We start from the raw sequence: 25000 nt of genomic DNA, 5'->3' as shown, positions 1-25000 counted from the left end.
ACCCTTTGGTCTAACCAGTCCATGCCGAACATTGTCCCAAACTAAACTAGTTCCACCTGCCTGCTCCTGGCCCATATCCCTCCAAACCTTTTCTATCCATGTACTTATCCAAATGTCTTTTCATTGTTGTAATTGTACCTACATCCACTACTTCCTAAGGAAGTTCATTCCACATGAAAACCACCCTCTGTGTAAAAAAAAAAATTTGCTCCTCATGTCTTTTTTTAAAATCCCTCTCCTCGCCCCTTAAAAATATGTCCCATAGTTTTGAAATTCCCCATCCTAGGGAAAAGATAACTACCAATAACTTTATCTATACCCCTCATTATTTTATAAATGTCTGTAAGGTCACCTTTCAACCTCCTACATTGTGGAAGAATTTAAAATTGGAGGTCATCATTTAAAAATAGAGCGTAACCCATTTAAGAGAGAAGAGAAATGTTTTCCTATGAAAGCTGAAAGTCTTTGGTACTGTCTTCCTCAAAAGGTGATGGAAGCAGAGTCTTTGAAAATTTTTAAGGCAATGATAGAGAGGTTCTTGATTATCAAGGGGTGAAAGATTATCAGGTGTAGGTGAGAATATGAAGTAAGCAGATCAGTCATGATCTTACTGAATGGTGGAGCTAGCTCAACAGTCTGAGTGGTCCACTCTTACTCATAATTTAAATGTTGATAATGTTTGAGATCAGTACTTCATTTTCCGTTCACTTAACCTTTCTGTTTTTCGTACTTAGCTAGTAAAGTCCATTGCCCTAAAGGTTAACGTGATGGATCTGCTGTATAATTCCAGGATTTTTTATCTGGTTTTCAGACTTCTAGCCTTTTCAGTTTTTAATGACATGTATTTAAGGTTTGTTTTTACACCACATGGTTTACATTTTGTGCAGATTCTTGTTCCACTGTGTGTGAACTGTTTTCTTGTAGAAGCAGGTTAGGTTACTGCACACCAGTCTCATTTTACTATCTACTATATAATTGCATCATTCTTAGGGAACGTAGTTTAGGCCATGAAATAACTGCACAGAGGTCAGTATCCCTTTATTTACATGTGCATAGTACATGAGCTCTGACCAACTAACTCAAAGCCAGTCTGTAGGCTGAGGAGACTCTTGAACCTCTGGAGCACTTGTTTATATCTGTCAGTCAGGGCTCCCTGATTGACTCAGGTTAACAACCCTAATCAAGGATCTCATAGTCAATAAGATTTACCTGGCCATGGTTCCAATCATGAAGACCATTGGAGCAGAATTAGGCCATTCAGCCCATCGAGACTACTCTGCAATTTGGTCATGGCTGATATGTTTCTCAACCCCATTCTCCTGCCTGCTCCCCTTAACCCTTTATCCCTTTACCAATCAAGAACGCATCTATCTCTGTCTTAAATTCAGTCAATGATTTGGCCTCCAAAGCCCTATGCGACAATGAATTCCATAGGGTAACCACCGTCTGGCTAAAGAAATTCTTCCTCACCTCAATTCTAAAGGGTTTCCGTTTACAATCTGAGGCTGTGCCTTGGGTACTAGTCACTCATACTAGTAGAAATATCTTGTCCACATTCACTCTATCCAGACCTCTGTGTTCTGTAAGTTTCAATCAGATTCCCCCTCATCCTTCTACACTCCATCGAGTACAGACCAAGAGTCCTCAACTGCTCCTTCTATGACAAGCCCTTCATCCCTAGGATCATTCTTATAAACTTCTGCTGGACCACATGCAAGACTAGCACATCCTTCCTTAGATACAGGGCCCAAAACTGCTCACAATATTCCAAATGCGGTCTGACCAGAGCCTTATATGGCCTCAGCAGAGCATCAGCTAAAGAAAATCTTGCTCTGGTTTGTGCACAAAGAATAGGTTTACATCAATAAAACCTTTAAAAGAAGTTCCTGAATTACTGTATAATGGGCTTTGAGATTAAGATGGAAGCTAGTGGCCTATCAGTTTCAAAGAGGAAAGCTTCAGCTTTCATTGCCGTCCTGGTTCATCTGGGAAGGGCAATTTTAAAGTATTAGAGGTCCATGTGTTCCCTTTTGGTGCCCTACAAGCTCCTCTTAATTTCTCTCCTGCTAAAATGTTGCTTATTTAATCTATACAACTGTAAAATATCACAGATTTTGTCAATTTTGTCCAAAGACAGAAAGTGTTGGAATGTTCAGCAAATTGGGCACCATTTGATAAGAGAGAAATAGAGTTGTGAAGTTGAATTGAGGAAGCTACAAAGGGAAATAGACTTAACACTAAATGCTATTCAAGTATACCTAACGTAGCAGCCAGGTATTATATTGATCCTTGGCCTTTTCTATTCAGTGAGCTGCAGTTGGAAGGTTCTCAGTGGAATGGAACTTTATCTCTCTTTTATTTCTATGCATTGCCCCATTGTGAAAGAACTGTTCTCTGATCAGAAACTTGCCATGCCCTCAGCACATATTTAATGGGGGTGCCTTCCTAACATTATCTCCCTAAACAAGTTTCAGGGTATTGACTGAGATGGAATGTTACATCCCCAATCTTCTTTGATGCAAGTGCTGTCTGCCTCTTGTCCAGATCTTGTTGCAGACAAGATCCAGGCTTGGGCTGACAAGTGGCAAGTAACATCCATGCTACACAAGTGCCCGGCTATGATCATCAAAAATAAAAATACAATCTAACCACCACCCCTTGGCATTTAACAGTGTTACCATCACTGAATCCCCCACTAACAACATCCTGTGGGTTATCATTGACCTGAAAGTCAACTGGGCTCACCACGTAAACACAGTGGCTACAAAAGCCGGTCAGAAGGCAGGAATACTGCAGCGAATAATTCACCACCTGACTCCTCAAAGCCTGTCTGCCATCTACAAGGTACAAGTCAGGAGTGTGATAGAATACTCCCCACTTGCCTGGATGAGAGCAGCCCCAACAACACTCAAGAAGCTTGACACCATCCAGGGCAAAGCAGCCCACTTGATTGGCACTACATCTACAAGCATCCACTCCCTCCACCACAGATGCTCAGTAGCAGCAGTGTGTACTATCTACAAGATGCACTGCAGAAATTCACCAAAGATCCTCAGACAGCACCTTCCAAACCCACAACCACTTCCATCTAGAAGGACAAAGGGAGCAGATATATGGGAACATCATCACCTTCAAGTTCCCCTCCAAGCCACTCACCATCCTGACTTGGAAATATATTGCTGTTCCTTCACTGTCGCTGGGTCAAAATCCTGGAATTCCCTGCCTAATGGCATTGTGGGTCAACCTGCAGCGGTTCAAGAAGGCAGCTCACCACCTTCTCAAGGGCAACTAGGGACGGGCAATAACTGCTGGCCAGTCAGCAATGCCCGCATCCCACAAATGAATAAAAAAAATCATTATCTGTTTCCTTCCCTGTACCACTTTGTTTTGAATGTCCTGGCAATAATTTCACGGAAGCTCCTGTAGCTTCAAATGTGACTCTACAGAGTTGATCGTTGTTCTATTTTTGAGTGCAACCTACTGAATTGAATTTTGTCTTCACATAATTTAGTGTTCTGTGCTCATCAGATAGCAGCCTTGTCTGTATAGTGTCTCTATTAAAGTGCTTGTAAATGACAGTTTCCAGTATGTGTACCTTACATTACCCAATGTACACATCAGTTCCTGCAAGAGTGAAGAGGTCTATTTGCAGTTTTACCCATGGTCTATCTGGGATTCATGGGTTATTGGTGACTGTCCACCATGTTTGGCATAGTATTCATTACAAGCCTGTCCTGATCCTGCACTGGTTGACGTGTTCCTTGGTTTCATTGCTCGTGTTTGATCAGCAGTGCACATCCCCTTTTCTTCCAAAGATTTGTCTCAATTCCTTAGTGGCTTTCATTAATACCTTTAGCATCTCCCCCCTCAACTCCATAGGGATAATGACTGTATTTCCTTCATACTCTGCCATTTTGGCCAGTCAAATTCATCTCTATGTGCCTAATATGCTGTTTATAGCAAAACATTTGCCTTTGGTGGTTTCGGGTCATGCTTTTGCCACTATATTTTGCAACACTTGGAGAGTTGCATCTTGTTGGGTAGTTCACTTGATTTCTGCAAGGTCCATGCCTTTTATATTCAATATCTCTGCTAACTTGATGATATCCAGAGAATGATGAGCTGCTGTGTCATATTGAATCTGCATTTTTGTGGTATTCTCTACTTTCTTCATTGGCAGTGCTTCTGTTACCAGTAAGTCTGTAATGTACATCTGCTTCTTTTGCTGTATGCCACATCTAAATGGTATCTCTAACCAGAGTAACATTCTTTGATGATGCTTTGAAACAGATAGTAGTGGCTTGAGAAAAATGCTTTGAGGGTCTCGTAGTCTGACTCATTTGTATATGATTGTATTTCAATCCAAACAGTTGGTGATACATACATGTTTTGGCAGGAACCATTGGATAATAATAGGCTAAAAAAGAGTTTTGCCAGACCTTTATTTACCTTACCCATAGCTAATTGTAGAGCTCCTGTATCACCAACTACAATCAGCTAATTATAAATTGACCAATCCAAATTTGAGATTTCGCCTAGAAACATGCTAGGTGGGCAAGTCAGCTTTTATGTGGAATCTGTAGCTTTGTGAAAATATATGTCACTTAATAGTTCTAACCTTAACCCGTGACCACTAGTAGTGCCAGAATTTCCAGTCTCCCTGGGCAGGCAACTTTCAATTCACGTACTGTACTAAAACAAACTCTAATGTACAGATGATAGTATTAAAATATTTTGAATACATTTGTTCAGGAACAACTAAAATAAGTATTGTAAACTCACAGTTTAAACTAAGAAAAATACTTTGTTTCATATTCTCACTATTGTAACTGCTCGTTCTCTTTCGCCTCTTTGTAATGTACCTGCCCTGGAGATTGGTGAATTATGCGTTCTATAGTGTTTCCATCAGCCTCTGATGTTGCACTTGATCATGCAATACCATTTATCTACTGATTTGTCATCTTATCCGGCAACCTTTCCTTATGATTCTCCCCTGCTGAAGCCAAACTCCACAAACTCCTTATCAGTCTCATTAACTTTGTGTTTCTTGTGCATTTCAGCAATATTCTGCTTAATCATTCTTCCACTAAGCAATGACATCTCTCTCCAGGACTACATCCTCAAATTCTACAATTCAGCTCCAGTTTCCATCACTTTTACTTCCTCTAAAATTATCTTTCGGTTACATTAATTTTTCTTCAAATACTTTTCAGAGCAAAATTATGGGTTCGTAGAATTTGATCACCAAAGCACTGGTTTAAAAATTCCAAGATCCTTTGTAATGAAAGTGAAGAATGCCATTAATCCAGTCTAAATCACTTGCCCTGTTTAGTTTTTAATCTGACATCCACATTGAAGTTTGATTTTGATTGTTTTAATTCTTAACTGAAGCTGTTTGCAGCCAATGACAATTGATATGGCCTGCCAAGAATATGACAGTTAAACACCCCATATGTCATAGAATCATAGAATCCCTACAATGTGGAAGCAGGCTACTCAGCCCACTGACCCTCCAAAGAACATCCCACCCAGAGCCACCCATCCCACCCTAACCCTGTCACCTTGCATTATCCCTTGGCTTATCCATCTAACCTACACATCCCTGGACATTATGGGTAATTTAGCATGGCCAGTCCACCTAACCTGCACACCTTTGGACTGTGGGAGTAAACTGGAACACCCAGATGAAACCCACGCAGACACAGGGAGAACATGCAGACTCCACACAGACAGTCACCTGAGGGTGAAATTGAACCCAGGTCCCTGGCACTATAAGGCAGCAGCGCTAATCACTGAGGCATTTAATTCTTTGGTGTAAAATAGAAGCTAAAATGTGGGAATAAAAATTCTTGTAAAGCTCTTTTAGGAAAATAATGATAATCCAGACAATACTGAGAGCCAGAATTGTATTGTCGTCAATCTAAGTCTATTTGGGATTCTTTTTTAAGAACTGATTCCAATGATAGACGTGAGTGTGTTAATTCTATCCAGAAGTGATTTTGTTGATACTATCAGCTGAAGCATTAATCTTCTTGGCCATGTGATTGTCAATACAAAATTGTCAGTGATCATTTTATTTACAAACAAATCCTGCAATGGTATGATTTCTGTGCACTGCCGTGTAATATTTATACACTACAGTTCCCCACTTCTTTCTCGTTTAGATGAGCAGTAGCTTTTTCTTCCCTGTTCCTCCTTTGCATCTTTGCTGTACTTCCTCCTACCTGTCTTCCTTCCTCAAAACACTTCAGTTGTGAAAGTGTGATATTTTGCCTCCTAGCTCCAAAGTCACATTTATCCAAAATTAATGAGACAGACGTTTGCAATCTAGTCAGTTGTAAGGAACCAGTATGAAACTAGTTCAGGCAGTTGCTTTAAGCTTACTTGGTGTGTACAGATCTATATTTAAAAAAAAGGCTTAGAATTTGAACAAAGCCTGCAATTTATTTAAGTCTGAAGATTATTTCTGGGTGATATGCAGATATTTAAATGAAGTGGCTTTTCTATGTTCTTTAAAATGTAGGCAACTTTGGAAAAGGTGCATTTTTATTAGCTATCCCTAGGTACCCAGCAAGGCAGTAGGAACCTTCTTCCTGAGTCCTTTCGCTGATGATTGACTTCTGACTATGGAGCAAAAGATCAAGTGAACAGATTAATAGGGGCCTTACATTACACTTGGACATGCTGATAGAAGGGAGACCAGAACTGAACTGAACTTTAAAAGCGGCTTCATCAATGTCCTGTATGGCTGCAACATGACTCATTCTCAGTGCACTGACCAATCAAGGGCAAGTGTGCCAAATGCTTTCTTCACCACCCTGTCAACCTGTGACTCCACTTTCAAGGAACTATACACCTGCACCCCTGGGTCTCTTTCCGTATAAGTCCAGCCCTGATTTGCATTACTAAAATGCAATACCTCGCATTTGTCTGGGCCTTCATTATGTGCAGGAGGTTCTTATCTGAGGACAGATTTTCTCAAATATCTCGTCAATATTTGGAAAGATTTTAATCTTCCAGATGGGCTTCTTTCCTTTCTAATTCAAAAGTACCTAATTATTTCCTCTTTTCTCTAGGAGGCAGGGTGACTAACAGTAACCACACCTGTTATATAGGGACTTCTAATCTCTTGCCCTTCCCCGCCCCCTCCACCCCATACAAGGTTGGAGTTGAATCAGTCTCTGAGAAAGAAAATAGTTTGTCTTTGTTTGGTTCCTTCAAATTTGGCAAGGATAAATACTCAATTGACTTATCTCACCGTCCCAAACACCACTATAGGTCTACTTTCACCAAGTTCTAGAAAACAACGCACCACCACCTTCTCAAAGAGAACTGGGCAATAAGTAAAAACCGAAAGAACTGTAATTATGCTGGAAATCAGAAACAAAAGCAGAAATTGCTGAAAAAGCACAGCCGGTCTAGCAGCATCTGTGGAGAGAAATCAGTTAACGTTTTGCTTCCAGTGACCTTTCCTCAGAAACGTTAACTCTGATTTCTCTCCACAGATGTTGCCAGACCTGCTGAGCTTTTCCAGCAATTTCTGTTTTTGTTTCTAGGTGATAAATGCTGGTCCAGCAGCGAAGTTCTCTTCTCCTGAGTGAATAATAAAAAAAATTACATGCTGCCTTTTAGAACATCTGAAGACATTGGCTTAACTTCCATGTATCCACTGGCAAAACGCAGGTCTAGTATTCCATTATGTTCTTGATCCCTCTACTTTCTGTAAATTGTCAAGCTGCTTGTCAGACATCCAATCATGAACAATTTCCAGTTTTCTTCAGCAAAATGTTTGTGAGACCAGAACCGTTGCCTGTCCATATTGCCAGTGATTTCATTCAGTCCCGTTCCAGCGATTGTCCTGATTGAACCAGATTGGCAACTCATTTGAGTTGAGGTGGTAAATAATGTTATATTGACTCAATCACAAAAACTTACTTCCACCCCTAACTCCACCTGCGTCAACACGTTGCTCTGAAATTCCTTGCCTAACTAAGTCCACACCTCCAAACTGCTTTTCTCCTTACACCTGCTCAGCGAGGTGAAATTTATGGTCAGCATTCCTAATATCATCTCCTCCTTTTAGCTTGATGTCAGTTTTATTGTTTTGCCTCTGTGAAAGGCTTTGAAGTTTTGTTTTGCACTGAGGTACAATACAAATCTAGATTGTTGTCATTCAGAGCAGGTACGTTGCCAGCATTATTAATAATACGTTTTCTTTCAAAAATATATCCAAGAAGTACAATCACAATATTTATACCAACTCTTAGGGTAGCAAGAAATTGTTTGAACCCATGAATGTTTTGCACTAACAAGTTTACATCATTGAAGATCTACAATTTGGGTTTGGGTATTTTGATTGTTATTTCTTAGAACACCAACTATAGAAAGTGAAGTTGCTCTTGCGTTTAATAGAAGGACAACACTAGCAGCAACTGTCATGAAAGATGCTATTTTTATTGCTTGAAATAAATTTGTGGTTTTCTCAGAATTTGATGATGGCATATTTACATTTGACTGTTTTTGACTTTTTTTTGAAAACTGATTGAAAAATGAGTACATAACACCGGTTCAGCCCAACTGAATAGAAGGGGTAGGGTTTGGGAGAGGGGAAATGCAGGCTTCCAAAGCATTACAGGGCAGCCGTTTGGATAACAATACCCAGAGTGGGAGAGGAAGGGGCAGATTATATAAACATAGAAAACCATGAGTAAATAGTTTCAAAATGGAAAAACATGGTAAAAAAAAAAGCAAAGTTACTGGCACTTTACTTGAAAGTGCAGATTATTTGGAACAAATTAAATGAATAATGGCACGAATACGGCTTAACAGGTATGATTTGATAGCTATTGTGGAGGTGTAGTTACAAGGAGATCAAAGCTGGGAACTAAATGTTCAGGGCCATGCAACTTTTCGAAAGGACAGTCAGCTTGGAAGGGGTGGTGGGGTAGCATTGTTAATATGGTTTGGAATAAGAATGATAGCAAGAAATGATTTTGGATTGAAAAATGTAGAATTCATATAGGTGGAGGTAAGAAATGAAAGCGGGAAAAGGACACAGGTAGGAGTAGTCTATAGGCCCCTAACATTAGCTATACAGTGGGACAGAGAATAAATCAGAAGATAATTATGGCATGTGACAAAGGTAGTGCATTAATCAGGAGATTTTAATCTTCATGTGGATTTGGATAATCAGATTGGCTGAGGAAGCCATGAAGAATAATTCATAGAGTGTAATTGGGACAGTTTCCCGAACAATATATTGTGGATCCAACCATGGGTCAAGCTATTTTGAATCTGGTTCTGTAATGAGGCAGGTTTAATAAATGATATCAGAGTAAAAGCTTCCCTTTAAACAATGACCATACAATAATAGAAATAGCATTCAGTTTGAGAGGGAAGAAGTGGGGTCAGAAACAAGTGTGCTAAGCTTAAATAAGAGTAATTACAAAGGAATGAAGGTAAAGCTGGTTGGAGTGCACTGAAAGGTGTTTAGCAACGAAGAAAGTTGAGGAGCAAAGGCAGCCATTTAAGAAAATAGTTTGTGGCTCACAGCAAAGATATGTTCCAGTGCGGAAGAATGTTTCTAGGAAAGGGCTATGCCAACTGTGGTTAACCAAGAAGTTAAGCATAGCATCAAACATCAAAAATATGTGGCAATGTTTTGGTAAGCAAGAGGATTGGGAAAGTTTTAGAAACCAACAAAATTTGACCAAAAAAAAGGGCAAAAATAAGTTTTGAAGGTAAACTTGCAGGTAATATCTAAATGAATAGCAAGAGCTTCTTTAAATGTATGAAAAGGAAGAGAGAAGCCAAAGTTAACATAGGTCCTTCAGAGTATAAGACTGAAAAAATAGTAATGGAGAACCAGAAAAGGGCAGAGAAGTTGAATAAATACATCAGTCTTCACAGTAGAATACACTAATAGAATTCTAAAATTACTAAATAATCAAGGTGTAAAAGGAGAAGAGGAAATAAATGCAATGACTATCACCAGAGATAAAGTGCTAGGGAAGCTAATGAAGCTAAAGACTGATACATTCGCTGGACCTGATAGAATGTATCCTAGGATAATAAAAGAAGTAGCTGCAGAGGTACTGGTAGTACCCTTCCATGCATCCTTAGGTTCTGGAAAAGTCCTAGACAATCGCAAAATTGCCAAGGTGTGAAAGAACTGGTAACTAGGCCATTTTAGCTTAAACTAGCTTAAAGTTATTGGGAAAATGTCAGAGTCTATTATAAAATTATGTTATATAAGAGGATTTTGAAATACATAATATAATCAAGCAGAGTCAGTATGGCTTCCTGAAGGGGAAATCATGCATGTCAAATTTACGAGAATTCTTTGAGGAGGTATAAAGCAGGATAGGTAAAGAGAAAGCAGTAGACATAAACATGTGGATTTTCGGAATGTATTTGATAAAGTACAGATATTCGGCTACTTATTCAATAAGTGTCCATGGTATTGGAGGTAGAATATTAGTATGGATAGACAATTGGATATCTAGTAGAAGACTGACAGTTGAGATAAGGGATTTTCAGGATGGCAACCTGTAACTAATGGAGCATCACATGGATCAGTGATGAGCCCACATTTCATTGACTTTCTTCATCCAAGCCATTAATATAATGTCCTATGGCCAGGTTTGTGGAAGATATGGAAATAGGTGGAAAGGCAAATGTAGAATCATATAATCCCCTACAGTGTAGAAGCAGACCATTCGGCCTATCAAGTCCATACCAATGCTCTGAAGAGCATCGCACCCAGACCCTGCCCCCCCACCAACCTTATCCCTGTACCCTGCGTTTCTCATGGCTAATCTACCTAGTCTGCACATCCTTGGACACTATGAGCAATTTCGCATGGCCACTCCATCTAACCTGCACATCTTTGGATAATGGGAGGAAACCGGAGCACCCACAGGAAATCCATGTAGTCAAGGAGAGAACATGCAAACTCCAAACTTAAGATAGACACGTTCTGCAGAGGAATATAGACAGGTTAAGTGAGTGGGTAAAGCCTTGGCACATGGAATATAATGTGGAAAATGTGCGATTATGTACCATGGCAAGAAGAATAGTAGAGCTGAATGTTATTTAAATTGAAAAAAGCTGCAAAAAGCTACAGAAAAGAGGGATTTGGGAGTCCTCATCTGTGAATCACGGAAAACTAGTGTCCAAGTTGAATGGGTAATCAAGAAGGCAAATGAAATGTTAGCCTATATTTTGAAAGGAATAGACTATAAAAGTAGGGTTGTTTTGATAAAACTATACAAGGCACTACTTAGACCATTGCTGGAATACTGTGAACAGTTTTGGGCACCTTATCTAAGGAAAGATATACTGGCATTGGAGGCAGTATATCTTTCCTTAGATAAGGTGCCCAAAACTCTTCACATTTGGAGAAGGAGAGGCAATCTTACTGAAATTACCAAGATTCTCAGGAGGCTTGACAGGTTATTCCCCCGTCTGGGGGAGTCCAAGACCAGAGGACATAATCTCACAATAAGGGGTTGCTCATTTAAGACAAGATAGAACATAGAACATAGAACAGTAGAGCACAGTACAGGCCCTTCGGCCCACGATGTTGTACCGAACTTTTACCCTAATCCTAAGGTCTATCTAACCTCCACCCCTACCTAATACTATCATCCATATGCCTATCTAATAGCCACTTAAATGCCCCTAATGAGGCCGACTCCACTACCCTCTCCGGCAATGCATTCCACGCCCCGACCACTCTCTCTGGGTAAAGAACCTACCTCTGACATCTCCCCTATATCTACCTCCACTCACTTTCAAAATCTGTGCCCCCTCGTCATAGCTACCTCCACCCTAGGAAAAAGTCTCTAGCTGTCCACTCTGTCTATACCTCTGATCATTTTGTACACCTCTATCAAGTCACCTCTCAAAGATGAGGAGAAATTTCCTCTGAGGAAAGTGAATCCGTGGAATTCTTTACCACAGTAGGCTGTCGAGGCTGCATCATTAGTATATTCAAGGGTGAGATTGAGACATTTTTTAATCAACAAAAGGAATCAAGAGTTTTATAAGTAAAAGGAAGGAAAGCGGAGTTGAACATTATCAGGTCAGCCATGATCTCATTGAATAGTAGAGCAGATTCAATAGAATTATATAATCCCTACAGTGCAGATAGAGGCCATTTGGCTCATCTAGTATGCACCGACCCTCCAAAAAGCATCCCACCCAGACCCAGTCAATCTCCATAATCTGCATATCTTTGGATAGTGGGAGGAATCCAGAGCACCCATTGGAAGCCCACTTGATTGGCTAAATGGCTTACTTCTGCTTCTATATCTTATGGTCTTATGGATTGTGTAATAACATCACCTTGGACTGAATTTCAACATAGGTTTCTAATTCAACACAGAACTAAGAAATAGGCTAACTGATTTACTGGCCTGCAACATCTTAAAAACGTCTATATCTTACACAGTATTGTGTTTTGCTGGCAAGTACAGCAAATCTACAGATGGCAAAGACCTGAAGCAATAGCTTACATTTGTACAATAACTCCTATCATAAAACACTTTACAACAAAAGATTTCTTTTGAAATACAGTTCTGATTGTGTAATCCTACAGCAGTAACCCACAAACAAGTGAACATATACATTGTTTCAGTTGTGGTCGTTAAGAAAATTAGAATACTGGGAGATCTACCTTCTCTACTTTCAGTAGTGGCATAAAATAGATAACATCCACCTAAATATGTCGATGGGATTCAGGCAGGCAGTCTCGTCAACAGCAGCATTTCCAGCCATGCTGAAACTTTCCATACTACACAGTGTCAGTCTGCACCATTGACCCTCAAATTTTTATATTTGAAGAACACATTTTTGGGTTGGTAATCACAAGCTTCCCATCTAAGCTATAATACTATAAAACGCATATAACATGAAAGTACTGTGTGTAATCAGTGCTTCAGTAATGCTTTCAAAACAAGCACAGACACTTTTGTGCTGCTCTTCACAGACCTGTTGCCTCCTAAAACAACCAACCTACCCTGCCCTGTGCCTGAGATGACTCATACCATCACATTATTTTGTAGACTCTGTGGAAAGTCTTCATGGATCCCCAAAGGTCGACAGTCTGCAGTTTTGAGAGCTTCTGGTCCAGACCATGAGCTCAGCTCTGTAATCGGTTATGAACCGTGACCAATTGAGCCAAGCTGACTCTGGAGAGGTGAAAGATGCCTGTAGTTGAATGTGAACAGTGGTTTTCATGGATTGTGCAGAAACCGGGTGAAGAGTTCAGCCTCCGATTCTGCTGATGTGCCCCAATGGAAAGTATAGATTTGTAAAGGCTGACAGAATCAAGTCTAGTTGTGATGCTGGCCACGATTGAGCCATGTTGTCACTTTCTGTCCAGTCAGTTGAATCTGTGCCTCGGCATGAGGAAACAACTTTAGGAAAAGAAGGAATAAAGTGAGGAGGGGAATAATTAATATTCATCATCAATTCAATATGAATTAAATGCAAACACAAAGTTGAAACTTTTAATATTTAATCTTCAATGCGGAGATGATGGATTTTTCAGCATGAACTGGATATTGTTGTAGAAATACAACCATAAGTAGATTTTTTTTTAAATTAGGTTTTTTTTAATTCACTGATAGGAAAGTGTTTCATAGCCAGTTTCAATGAAGTAGTAATCTGATGATTTGTGGGTATGTTTTAGAGGTTTAAAATCAGCAGTTTTTCTTTCTCAAATGGTGAAATTTAAATGACAGTCTCTGAATAGCATTATATCCTTGGGATGATCATGATATATTCTCCTCAAGCTATAGTATTCAGTTCTTAAAAGTCAGCACGTCATTCCGTCAGTCTCCTTTGTGTGAATTGAATGAGTTGGTCGAATACATAAAGGGCATTAAGCATCACATTTGCTCGCTATGCCAAGTTAAGAGCTATAATAAATTGTAAGCTCATAAAGAATTTGGTAGATCGCAGGAAAACGCAGGTTATGGAAAGCACAGTTCAATGTAAGTAAATATGAAGTAAATGTTTTGGGGAGAAGAACAAAGAATGCAAATATAGCCAATGAGATAAAATTGTCAAATGCAGTGAAGGATCAGCCAGATCTAGGCCACACAATGCCATAGGTAGGTCTTGTGAAAGCAGGAATTCAGTTTTAAAGAAAAGCTTGTAGAGGGAAAATTGGATTCTGGATTTATTGTAGGAAGGTAAGTAGAAGAAACAAGAGTAGGTATTGAATACACAATTGGTGAAGGTGCAGTTGGAATGGTGTACAATTTTGGACACTTGATGATTTAAAAAAAACAATGTAACCATGAAAAATATCAAATATTAGAGCATATCGCCACTCGGAAAAACTGGGATGGTTTCAGCTGGAGTAGAGAAGGTTGAGGGGAAATGTAAGAGAACTGTTAAAACTTTCAGAATTTTTCACAGGAAATGAAAAGTTATTTCCATTGATGAATCATTGAAAAATGGCAAGACTTGAGGATTGGAAATAAAAGAATGAAATGGTAGAGAGCAGGGGTGCGGATGTTAGATTTGCTTTTACAGAAATTTGTTTTGGGTATGGACTATATACCACAAGCAGCATTCAAATCTAAGGCAATCACAATATTTTAGGAAAAAAAGATAATTCAGAAGTATTTATAAAGGTAATAGGAAATAAAATTTACAGTAATATAAACTGAAAATTCTGAGAATATATAGCAGGTCTAGCAGCATTTGTAGAGAAAGAAACAGGTAAATTTAGGTAAATGAACTTTCATTACTCTTTGCTGGAAACAACATCAGCTCTGAAGAAGAGTCATCTGGACTCAACGTTAGCTTGCTCTTTCTCCATGGATGCTGTCTGACCCGTGGTGATCTCCAGCATTTGGTGTTTTTAGTACAGATTTCTCCTACCTTTCTTTACTTCTTGCTGCTTGAACTGCATGTGTTTAGCATTTATAGCTTTTAGATTTCCAGCAAGAGTCATTCTTGTTTTTGCTTTAGTGGTTAAATAGTTCATATGGAATTTGCACTTGAAAAGACAGACAGGTCTCCTTTTGCTGACATTTTTAATCCAGTACAAATAATTTAAAATTTTCTTTAATGGATCAGTAAAAATGCATTTTTTTTTAGTTTGAGCCTGAGTAACAGGGATTGCTCATTTTGATCTCTTCATGATTTTATGTCCAGTGTTAATTTTTTTTTATTTCTTTCCATTTACAGTTACAGTCCAGAATGGGTTTGAGAAAGGTAAGTTTTTATTTTGAATCCATCTTTTATAGAACCTGATTCTACCATGAAAAGCACGACACCTCTGCCTTTTCAAAAGATTTACATTAATCTTGGTACTCAGATGCAGATGGTTGTTTCTTACCAGAAGAGTAAAACTGCTGAAACAGCTGGTTTTCAATTAACTATGAACCTTCAAAATGTACAATGTACTCATTCCCTATAAAAGTTGGATTTGAATTCTATATCAAAATCATATATTTAAATTTTTAACTGAAATACTTAATTGAGAGGCTTGGGTGAAAGCTTGTCGGCTTTATGTAATACCACCCGAAGACCACTATGTAAATAGTTTTAGAAATTTGTCACTGCATCTTTCAGTTGCATGACCATTATCATTGTAATTTATTAATACACTAATTCCTCCTTTAACTTCCTAGTTGTATTCTCAAGATGTTTGTGGACACTCCACCATTGAATAAATTTATGCCTGTTGACAGATTCCTTTGTCAAGGAATCAAGGAATATATTGAGCAGACAAAAAAGTGAAGTCCAAAATCAGCCTGATGGTAGGGTGAATGGCAAAGCATGCCAGATGGTCTACTCTGTTTCTGTGTCTTGTGTTCTAAGGTACTTTATGGGCTATAGGGAACACTGAGCAAAAGTAGGAATGAAGTTGGCAGGTAACTAAAAACAGTCAGAGATTATGGGCTTGATTTTTTTCCTTTTTGAAGCAAGAATTGAGTCGAACGATTTCTCAATGTTACAATCTTGCCCATTAACCCAACAGTGCCAGCCATGCTATTCTCGTGGTGAAATGGCGGGGCTGAGCTGAAGTGCAAGTCATCAAATCTTGAACCAAACACAAGGGAGGAATGGAGGGGAGCAGATGTCAACATGGGCAGTTTAGAAGACCTGCCTCCATTCACTGGGTCATCAGCCCAGTTCTGTACATGAGGATTATGCACACCACTGGTCATCTCTCACCACCACCTCCATTACATTCATCACCAATACCTGCTGTACTCCTGACTCCCCTTCTCCCTTCTGTTCCCCATACCTCCTCTAAACAGCTGATAACTAATGACCCATTATCTGTTGCAAGAGGATTTGAAGATACTCTAAGTGGAGAGTCACTGACAGAAGCAGTCACATTTCACATCACTCTAGAGTTGAGTGTAGACCAACACAGTAAGAAATGTGCAGCTGTGCTCCTGTCTGTATATGTTCTATATAAAGTTATAATAAAGAAGCCAGGTATTTGTTGTATATTATTTATTTTCCTGTGACTCTGTTATCAGTCACAGACTAAAGGACAACTAAAATAACAATATCCATTACATATAGAACTCATAAAACCAATAATAACATTGCTAAGTCCTTGAGTGCTCAAAAAATTTCACATTAAACAAAGAGCCATTCAAAAATCACTTCTTCAAAGCTGAACAGATGAATGTGCTGTCTAAGAGGTTAGCCATCTGTTCAGCTATTCCAGAGACTCACCAGATGGCTGGAATGTGAATCATTCAATTGACATATTTAAATCTGAAACCCAATACTATTCAATGCAACTAAGCAACTTTGTCCATGGTAAAATACTCTAGTGCACCTGGATTCTTTCACAAAACTAACTCTAATGGTCACTTATCTTTTAACAACCAAACCCTATCGTTAGTGACTACAGTAGAAACAAACTTAAATTGTCATAAATATGATGTATGAAGTTAATAACATCTTTTAAAATTATTGTCAAAACTGTCAAGAAGATTTCTGACTCCTGAACAGGCATCCCTCCTGATTCACAATCCTTCGAACTGGTGTCAACCACATCACCTGTAGAAGCTTCTGAAAGTGAACCAACTTGCATGAAAATTATTGAGACTGTCTAAACTCATCACTACACAATTGAGCTGCCAATGTCAGGGGCATTGAGTGTGGAATTGTGCAAGGTCTCTTGGGTGTATGTTTAGTGTAGTCACTAACTAAACTTACGTTTTTGTAAAAGTATGAATGTTGAATAAGGTAGCCTGACTGATTAATGGAAATAAGATTATGCTGGTACATCTCATGCTGTTACTGTCTGGGCTGAGCTTCATAGGCTGATGACTGTTGGCTAGATTGTAGATGAGATTTTAGACACAGTGGCTGACAACAGTTGCAAGATACAGGAAAGACCTCCACCTATGCATATGGGGTCAGTGAATCATGAATGAGGCAGGAATCTGGGCTGAGATTCAGGATTAGTTTGGAGAGCAAGTAGAGTAAATGTCTGACTATTTGATAGGAGAAAGAACAGGAACTATGCTTTGCCATGGGAGAAGTGTGATGGATGGAGCTCACAGCTGGATGTTTCTGAATTGTAACTGCCCTTCAGAAGTGAAAAGACAGCACCCAATTTGAGCATTGCAAACTCCTGCGAACAGCAATGTGATAATGACTGTATAATCCTTTATCAGGGTTAATTGAGGAGTAATCAATGGCTAGGACACTGGCGAGTCTCCCCTGCTCCTCTTCAAAAGTGTATATTGAGATCTTTTACATCCACCTGAGGGGTCAGATAACCTCAATTTAACATCTGATCTGAAAAATGGCACCTCTGATACTGCAGCCCTCCCTCAGTTCTACACTGGCTTGTCAGCCTAAATTGTTGTGCTCAACCCCTGGTGTAGAATTTGAATTCACAACTTTGAGGTGAGTATGTTACCCACTGAATCATATTTGATACAGGCGATACTCTGCTATATTCTGTATCCTGTTGAATAAATTCAATCAAGTTTCTGAAGTTTAGTTCTGTTAAATAGGAAATGATTATTCTAGCCACAGAATGTTATTGATGAATGAGAACATCTTGTAAAAAATAAAAACCAAAAGGAAGGAAAGCAGACAATTATTTGGAAAGATCAAAGTTATATATACAAAATAATTATAAGGAAGCAAGTTAACAGACACCCAGTGCTCATTATTAATGAGTCTCATTTGAACACATCTGCTCAGCAAAAATATATAAAATATGAATAATGAAAGGACTAATCCATATAATTATTTTCTGGTGTTCAAAACAGTATTATACATACAGGTGGAAATTTGACTGCAGGCTGTTTAAAATTGCTGATGAATCTTCCAGATGGATGTATAGATTGAGCTAGTAGTATTTTAAAAATTGGCCCAGAAAAGCCAAACAAAAGAGACTGTGTCTGTGTAAATACAATGTGGGCTGTGTTGAACTTGCTGGCGTACAGCCACGTACTTCCTGTTGACCTCTACCCAACACTGCAACTGGTACCCTGGTAGTAGCTGGTGGCAATGCAAGATCCACGGAGAAGCAGCCAGATACTGAGCACATTTGTAGTCTGTATGCTCTGACACCTTAGTTTTATTTCAGACTAAAATGATTAACAGCTTTTCATGAATTGCTGCCTTAAACCTAGATTAAACAAATTAAAATGTTAGTTTTTAAAACAATGGCATGAAAATTGAGGGAGTATGATTTAATATGGAAAATAACAGGTAGATTTAGTTTTTTTTCATTTAAGTGCTTCCAGAAATAAAGTATTTGGAACAGCAATAAGTTGATATGAAAGATGTCTCAGTTGCCAAGGTTTTACTGAAACAAAGCCATGTATGATTACGACAGCCAATTCCTGCAGACACAACAAGCTTTCATTGAGAGCAGTACCCAAAAACTAGAGCTCTGCATCAAGCATGTTGTCATTTTGATCTTAACAGATGAGCTTTCAGTACTGAATATTCATGCACATCTGCCTTCCTTCTTACATGGAAGCGGAAAAACTGAATTTCATCTTCTGATAATGAATAAGACATTTGATTGGAGAAATGACCATAAACATATTTATCCTAAATGCTGAATTAATAAAATCTTATTTAAAAATTGTTTTTAATGTGCTGAAATGGTTTTTTACTGTCAATGCTGAGTTAGTTTGGCAAGTGATTCTGAATCTAAATTTTGTAAAATTAAACCTGTGCTAAAGAAGAAATGAGCTAATAATCCAGTAGCAGTTTTATGTGATGTGTTGTATGCCCAGATCAAGCACCACAGATCGTTATCCTTTCACCAGTGGGCATGTTTCAGTGTCACACTGCGCAGACTCTCGGCATTCAGATTGAAGGCCAAGAAACTGCATCTGTATGCTGCTGCTCTGCTGCACACCTAGTCTACATACCACAACTGCTCAATAAATATTTCAAGCTCTACAGTCTCTTCCACCTGCCTGTAAGTCAGTGAGCCTGAAATAAAACAAATATTTTAATAAGTAATGGCTACTAGTAAATCTCCTGCAACAAGTTTCATGGTGAATTGGAGGAAAAGCTGTGTTATCAAAGTGTCAGAGGAAGTTAAGTACAACCTTTTGACAAATTTCACACCATGTCTAAGAATGTGTTTTTTTTTCTAGATGATAAACAATTCAGGTCCTGCATACTGCGCCCATATCTGTGGAGGCTGTTCTAACATCTTGTACTCTACGTGCATGTGGAGGGTGGGGGTTGGAAAGTATTCTTTCAGACTCCTGTTTTTTGAGTTCCATGCCATCCCACCTCTTCCCTTCTGTTTTATAAATACCGTTTTGGAATGCTGTTCTAAATGATCCAGTCTTTTATTTTTATGCTTTGTCTCTAATGTCAGATTGTCTTGTTCCGATAACCAGTACTGGATGAGCTGAAATTCCCTCCAGTTGAATATTCGGAAGGGGAAAACCATGCGTTCAGTCATTAAAGTAAACTTAGTTTGCTAGCCATCAACTCAATCCAGCCCCTAGACAATAATCTGAGTCTGAACAAGGCAATTTAAAAATTTGACCTCAAGTTGAGGTGATGACCATACATTCATGCCATCACAAAGATCATCAATTCTCACCTCGGTAACATCACCTGGACTATAGCCCCGGCTCAATTCATTTGCTGAAACCCTCATCAGTGCCGTTATTATTGCTAGACGACTATTTCACTGTACTACATGTCAGCCTTCCTCCGTCTAGCCCACCCCATAATCTTGACGTTACCTAAAACTCTGTTGCCAGTGTCTTTTGCAGCCAACATGCCTTCTAATTTAGTTGTCCCTGTGCAGAGTTCTATGCACAGTATATTTAAAGCAGAGCGTAAATCATATAGTGGAAGGTGACAGAGTATGTGTAGGGTTTCTCGGCCATGCAGCTTACAGGGAACATTACTGTTACCACGTTCTGCTCATTCATCAACCCTCTTGTCTGGTAACTTGCACTGGCTCCCAATTAAGCAATGCCTTGATTTTTAAAATTCTCAAGCATATTTTCAAATTGTGCCTTTGCCTTGTACCTTCCTTTCCCTGTAATGTTCTCCATCCCCATAAGCCTCTGAGGTGTTTAAAGCATTTCTATTTTAAATGCTCCACCACTGGTGACCATACCAATGTCTTAAGTGCTGAAATTCCCTCTCTAAACTTCTCCACCTCCCACCTCTTTTTCTTTCTTTAAGACACTCCTTAAAGCCTAGTTCTTCAACAAAGCTTTTGGTCATCTGACCTAATATCTCCTTACATAGTTTGGAGTCTTGTTTAGTTTTATAAAACTCCCATGAGACACTTCGGAATATTTTAGTTTGGTAATGGTACTGTATACAAATAGTTATTTGTTCAATTTGTAACTACGTCAGTATACACAATTTTCTTCTCCCTGCTTCCTCTGTAGTTGAAATCCAATCTCATAACACAGTCTTTCACTGTAACATTCTTCCTAAAAACCTCAAAGCTAGGCTATCTTACTTTCCTTAGCTATTTTCACTTCCTGTATTCTTCAAACTTTTAAAATTCAACTCTGGCCTTGCCCATTTACTTTTTAAAAGATTTGCTTTGTCATATTACCTATTCCTTTCGGGTTTGTTAGTGTACTCAAATGTGGACTTTGGCTCTTTATTTTTCTGCTGTTGAAAATCAATCGATGAACATTGTATTAATCTTGGGAAAGCAGTTCTATCTTTAAATCTGGCTTGGTGAATAATATTTCTCATTCGTTTGGAAATGAGAAATATAGGTGCAGACTTGATGGGCTGAAAGGCCTTTTTCTGTGCTGTAGCCTTCAGTAATTCTATGACAGTTGACAAATGCACCATTTTTGCACTTTAAACATCTTATCCAGAATTGAGTTGCATAGAAACATAGAAAATAGCAGCTGGAGTAGGCCATTCAGTCCTTTGCTCCCTTTAGCCCTAAGAACTATATCTAACTACTACTTCTTGAAATCATTCAATGTTTTGGCTTCAACAGCTTTCTGTGGCAGAGAATGCTGTAGGCTCACCACTCTTCTTTCTTTCTAATGAAGTAATTTCTCCTTCTCTCAATCCTGAATGGCCTATGCTGTATTCTTAAACTATGACCCCTAGTTCTGGATTCCCCAGTCATCAGGACTGTATTTGTATTTTCCTACTGTTCCAAACTTTTGAAAGAAATTAAGCTACTATTTATTAAATCCCTGGTGATAAAATTAGCAATATGCATTTCTGTCACCAAAGATAACTTAATTCCTTTCAAGCTGATCTCTAGACTGTTAAATATAGGAACGTATGTTCTATTGAGTTACAGTCCACTACACAATGTTTTCCTGTCGTTTTCTGTCACAGTAATCCTAATTGCATCATAAGTACAAGATTACTTTTGCAATTGTTTCAAAGTAGTGGCAGATGTGAAGAAATGAAATTGGTTTGCAACCATTTTATGGTTTTGCCATAAAACTTGTGAATGTGACGACTCATCAACAAAATGCCAAGAAATTTGTTGCTTTAAAAATATATGTTTACTTGCCTATATAACAATGATAACTGCACTTCAAAATCAAAATTGTCATTAGAGTTCACTAACAACGTTTTATAACATTGTGGTTTGAATTTTTGGGAAAATTGCAGTTCCGTAGTCCTAACATGGAAGAAATTGTCTGCATGATCAAGGTTGGCAGGGCATGGATTTTAATGGGAATCAGGCTTGCTGCCCCGGAAAGCCTTTGGAGTCTGTAACAAATGGAGGCATACTGTGGGGAGGGCTTGACTTGATGATCAGAGACTTTGTTGTACCTGTTTTTTACAAAATTATGGAACAAAACAGCCCTCACTCTTCACATTCTCCCCACAAACATAGTCCCTGTGTCCCATCCATCTCATCCTATGTCCCTCTATAGCTCCTATGCCAACTTAAGCCCCTCCACACACCAACAGTCATGGCCATTTGTAGCCCCAGTACAGACTTACTGTTAACTCACTGCTACCTCATGCCAATCCATGACTCCACCATCCTTTGCCCTCACACCCTCCATACCAGTTTGCCAAGTGTCCACTATGGGCAGACTTTGGGAACTGTGCTGAGATGAAATAAAGTTATTCTGTCATTTGATGAATTAATATTTTAAAAGGGCACTAATTTAAAATCAATTTGCTGTCTTTAACTTCCTTCAACTACTTAATATCTTGTGAAAACCAGCACTTGTATTCACTGTCTCACTTCACAGACATTTTAACAAGGAGGGACTGTCAATCAATCAAACAAGCACCCCACTCTGATAAGTTGCGAAAACACAAATCCTAAATGATAGCCCTCAGGCTGTGTCAACAGACTGAAACAGCACGTGCTGATTTTCTTTAAACGCTGCACACAGTATTTTCCCTCCCCCCAAACCATTTAAATATGTGGAGATTTAAATGCCTTGATAGCTCAACAGTTTCCATGATGACTTGACAGTTACGTTGGGCTTATCCATTTTTTAATGCATGTTCATTCCCAAAGGGCACCTTGTCTTTGCTGAAAGTGTTCCTGAATCTCTCCAAAAACTCTTCAAATAATGCCAGTAGTCTCTTTCAAAATTCAATCTGACTGGAGGCAGTTGCAATTTTATATGTGCAGCATCTTCCATGAATCACACATATCCAAAAGCCACCATTTCCTCATCCCCATGGTGGTATCAAAGAGTTTGGGGTGAGCCCTCTGAATTTGAGCTTCCAGCACCATTTTAGCTATGCTGGAGTCACACTCATTCTTGGTGAAAATTTAGACCTGTGTGTAATTTTTTTCTTCTTTTCAGGCCAGAAATATAAAATCAGATTCATACTGAAGTCATCAAAAAGTTTTAGCTGAAATGTGAATATTGTAAAATTTACACTACTTGTCTTTTAATATTAGATGAATCTCAACACTTATTAATTTCTTATCTGTATGTACGGTACTGGCTTCCATCTGTGCTACTTATTGAATGTTTAAAAAATGCTCTTCATTAAGGCTTTCACTTTGCATTGCACATACCCAAGCCTATTAAGAAATGCAAGTTAGGTTGTGTAATATGTTTGATATGTGGCATTAGGTCAGGGACTACCTGAATGAAAATCTGTTCCATTTAATGAACAAAGATTTTGGTAGTCTGTACTCATGGCTGGCTACATAAAAGCTGCTTGTATGGTTCAAATTTAGCCATTTCACCAGAAAGGTGATGACTTAGAAGATGGAAAATTCTTTTAAGTTAGAAGCATGACCAAATATTGGGACACTGCAGAGGAAATTTTCAGTCTAGCCGTGAATATTCTCTGTTTGAGGCAGATATATTAGTGAAGTTTCCAAGGTTAATTCAAGGCTTAGTTTGCTCAGCTTCTGCTCACACAACCTCTGAAACTTCTCAAACCAATCTTTGCTTTCAATAGAGGAACAGGGCATGCTGAGACAAATAATATCTTCGATGCAGATGATTAAGAAACTAAACAAAATGGCTACCATAATTGGAGTCACTACCACCTGGTGAAATTTTAATATAGCCTTTATGAAAGAAAAACACATTTGATTTGGAAATTGACTTGACCAAACACTTGAGAATACAAATATTAGTGTGCTATCCTCGGGTCCTTTGTATTGTTCTCTACTAGCTCAGTATGGTGAACCTTTAGTTTACGTTTACCAATTGCAATGTCAAAACTTGTCCATTAAAAGTCATTTTATTGAGTTCCTCCCTGTATTATTATTGCAAAACCTAAGGTACTGTCCCTGTAGAACAGAACTGAATGACTAATCAACCTTTACATATACAGACTATATTTGATGGCAAATATAGTTACATGTACTTTTTAAATATCTGTTAATAATAGATCTTTTCTTCATCTGGTCTTTATTTTGCAGCTGCGTATCTTGTGGTATTTCACTTATTTTTTGTGATGTTTGTATGGACCTATTGCAAAGCTATTTTCACAGAACCAGCTGAACCCTCCCGAAAGGTAATTAAATTTGAGTGAAATGTGTAGTAACTTTAATTTTTGTACAAAGTTCAAACCTCTTATGGTGTTTACCTTCAACATAAATTATGTAAAGATAACCAGATTGAGTGCACTCATTACCAATGTTTGATATTACAGGCCACTCTACTGCTGAGTGGACGATTGCAGGGTGGGTTCCATAGTCCTTTCAGTGCAATTAGATGCTGATTCTAGTAGTACTATTGAAGGTAGCTGTTCAGAAGGCCATGGAGACCAAGAGTTGTTTTGGACTACCTTTTTCACGTGTTGCATTGAACAGCATTGGCAGAATCCTGACGCAGATTCCTGGCTTGTTTATCAGTTCTAGGATTTAAGGTGAAGGGAGAAAATGTATTCTAAATTTATGGGTGAGTGAATAAACAGCAGGGGGAAGAACTTCTTCTAAACACAAAGCTTGATCCAGTACTGCAAAAAATTCAACTGTTGCAAGCAGTTGTGTGAGGCTTTCTGCTGTGGTAGTTCATAACATAGCCTGTAAAATTCTATAATACTATAAGATCCTTGTAGGTTTATTTGC

The 25000-nt window shown here is 38.6% G+C and overlaps 1 protein-coding gene across 2 annotated transcripts in view; it reads left to right on the top strand.

The window, feature by feature from the left end:
* LOC109924847 (palmitoyltransferase ZDHHC15B-like) overlaps positions 1–25000 on the top strand; it is a 69733-nt gene that overhangs the window by 10212 nt on the left and 34521 nt on the right. For both annotated transcript variants that reach the window (XM_048605241.1, XM_048605240.1), the window contains exons 2-3: positions 15208–15234; positions 24350–24444. In XM_048605241.1, coding sequence (XP_048461198.1) covers positions 15208–15234; positions 24350–24444 — 122 coding nt within the window. The remainder of the gene's footprint in view (positions 1–15207; positions 15235–24349; positions 24445–25000) is intronic.

This window comes from Rhincodon typus, chromosome 14, assembly GCF_021869965.1.
Source record: "Rhincodon typus isolate 14 chromosome 14, sRhiTyp1.1, whole genome shotgun sequence".
Taxonomy (NCBI): domain Eukaryota; kingdom Metazoa; phylum Chordata; class Chondrichthyes; order Orectolobiformes; family Rhincodontidae; genus Rhincodon; species Rhincodon typus.
Note: the sequence above shows the minus strand (reverse complement) of the source record. Positions and strands in the feature narration are given on the sequence as shown.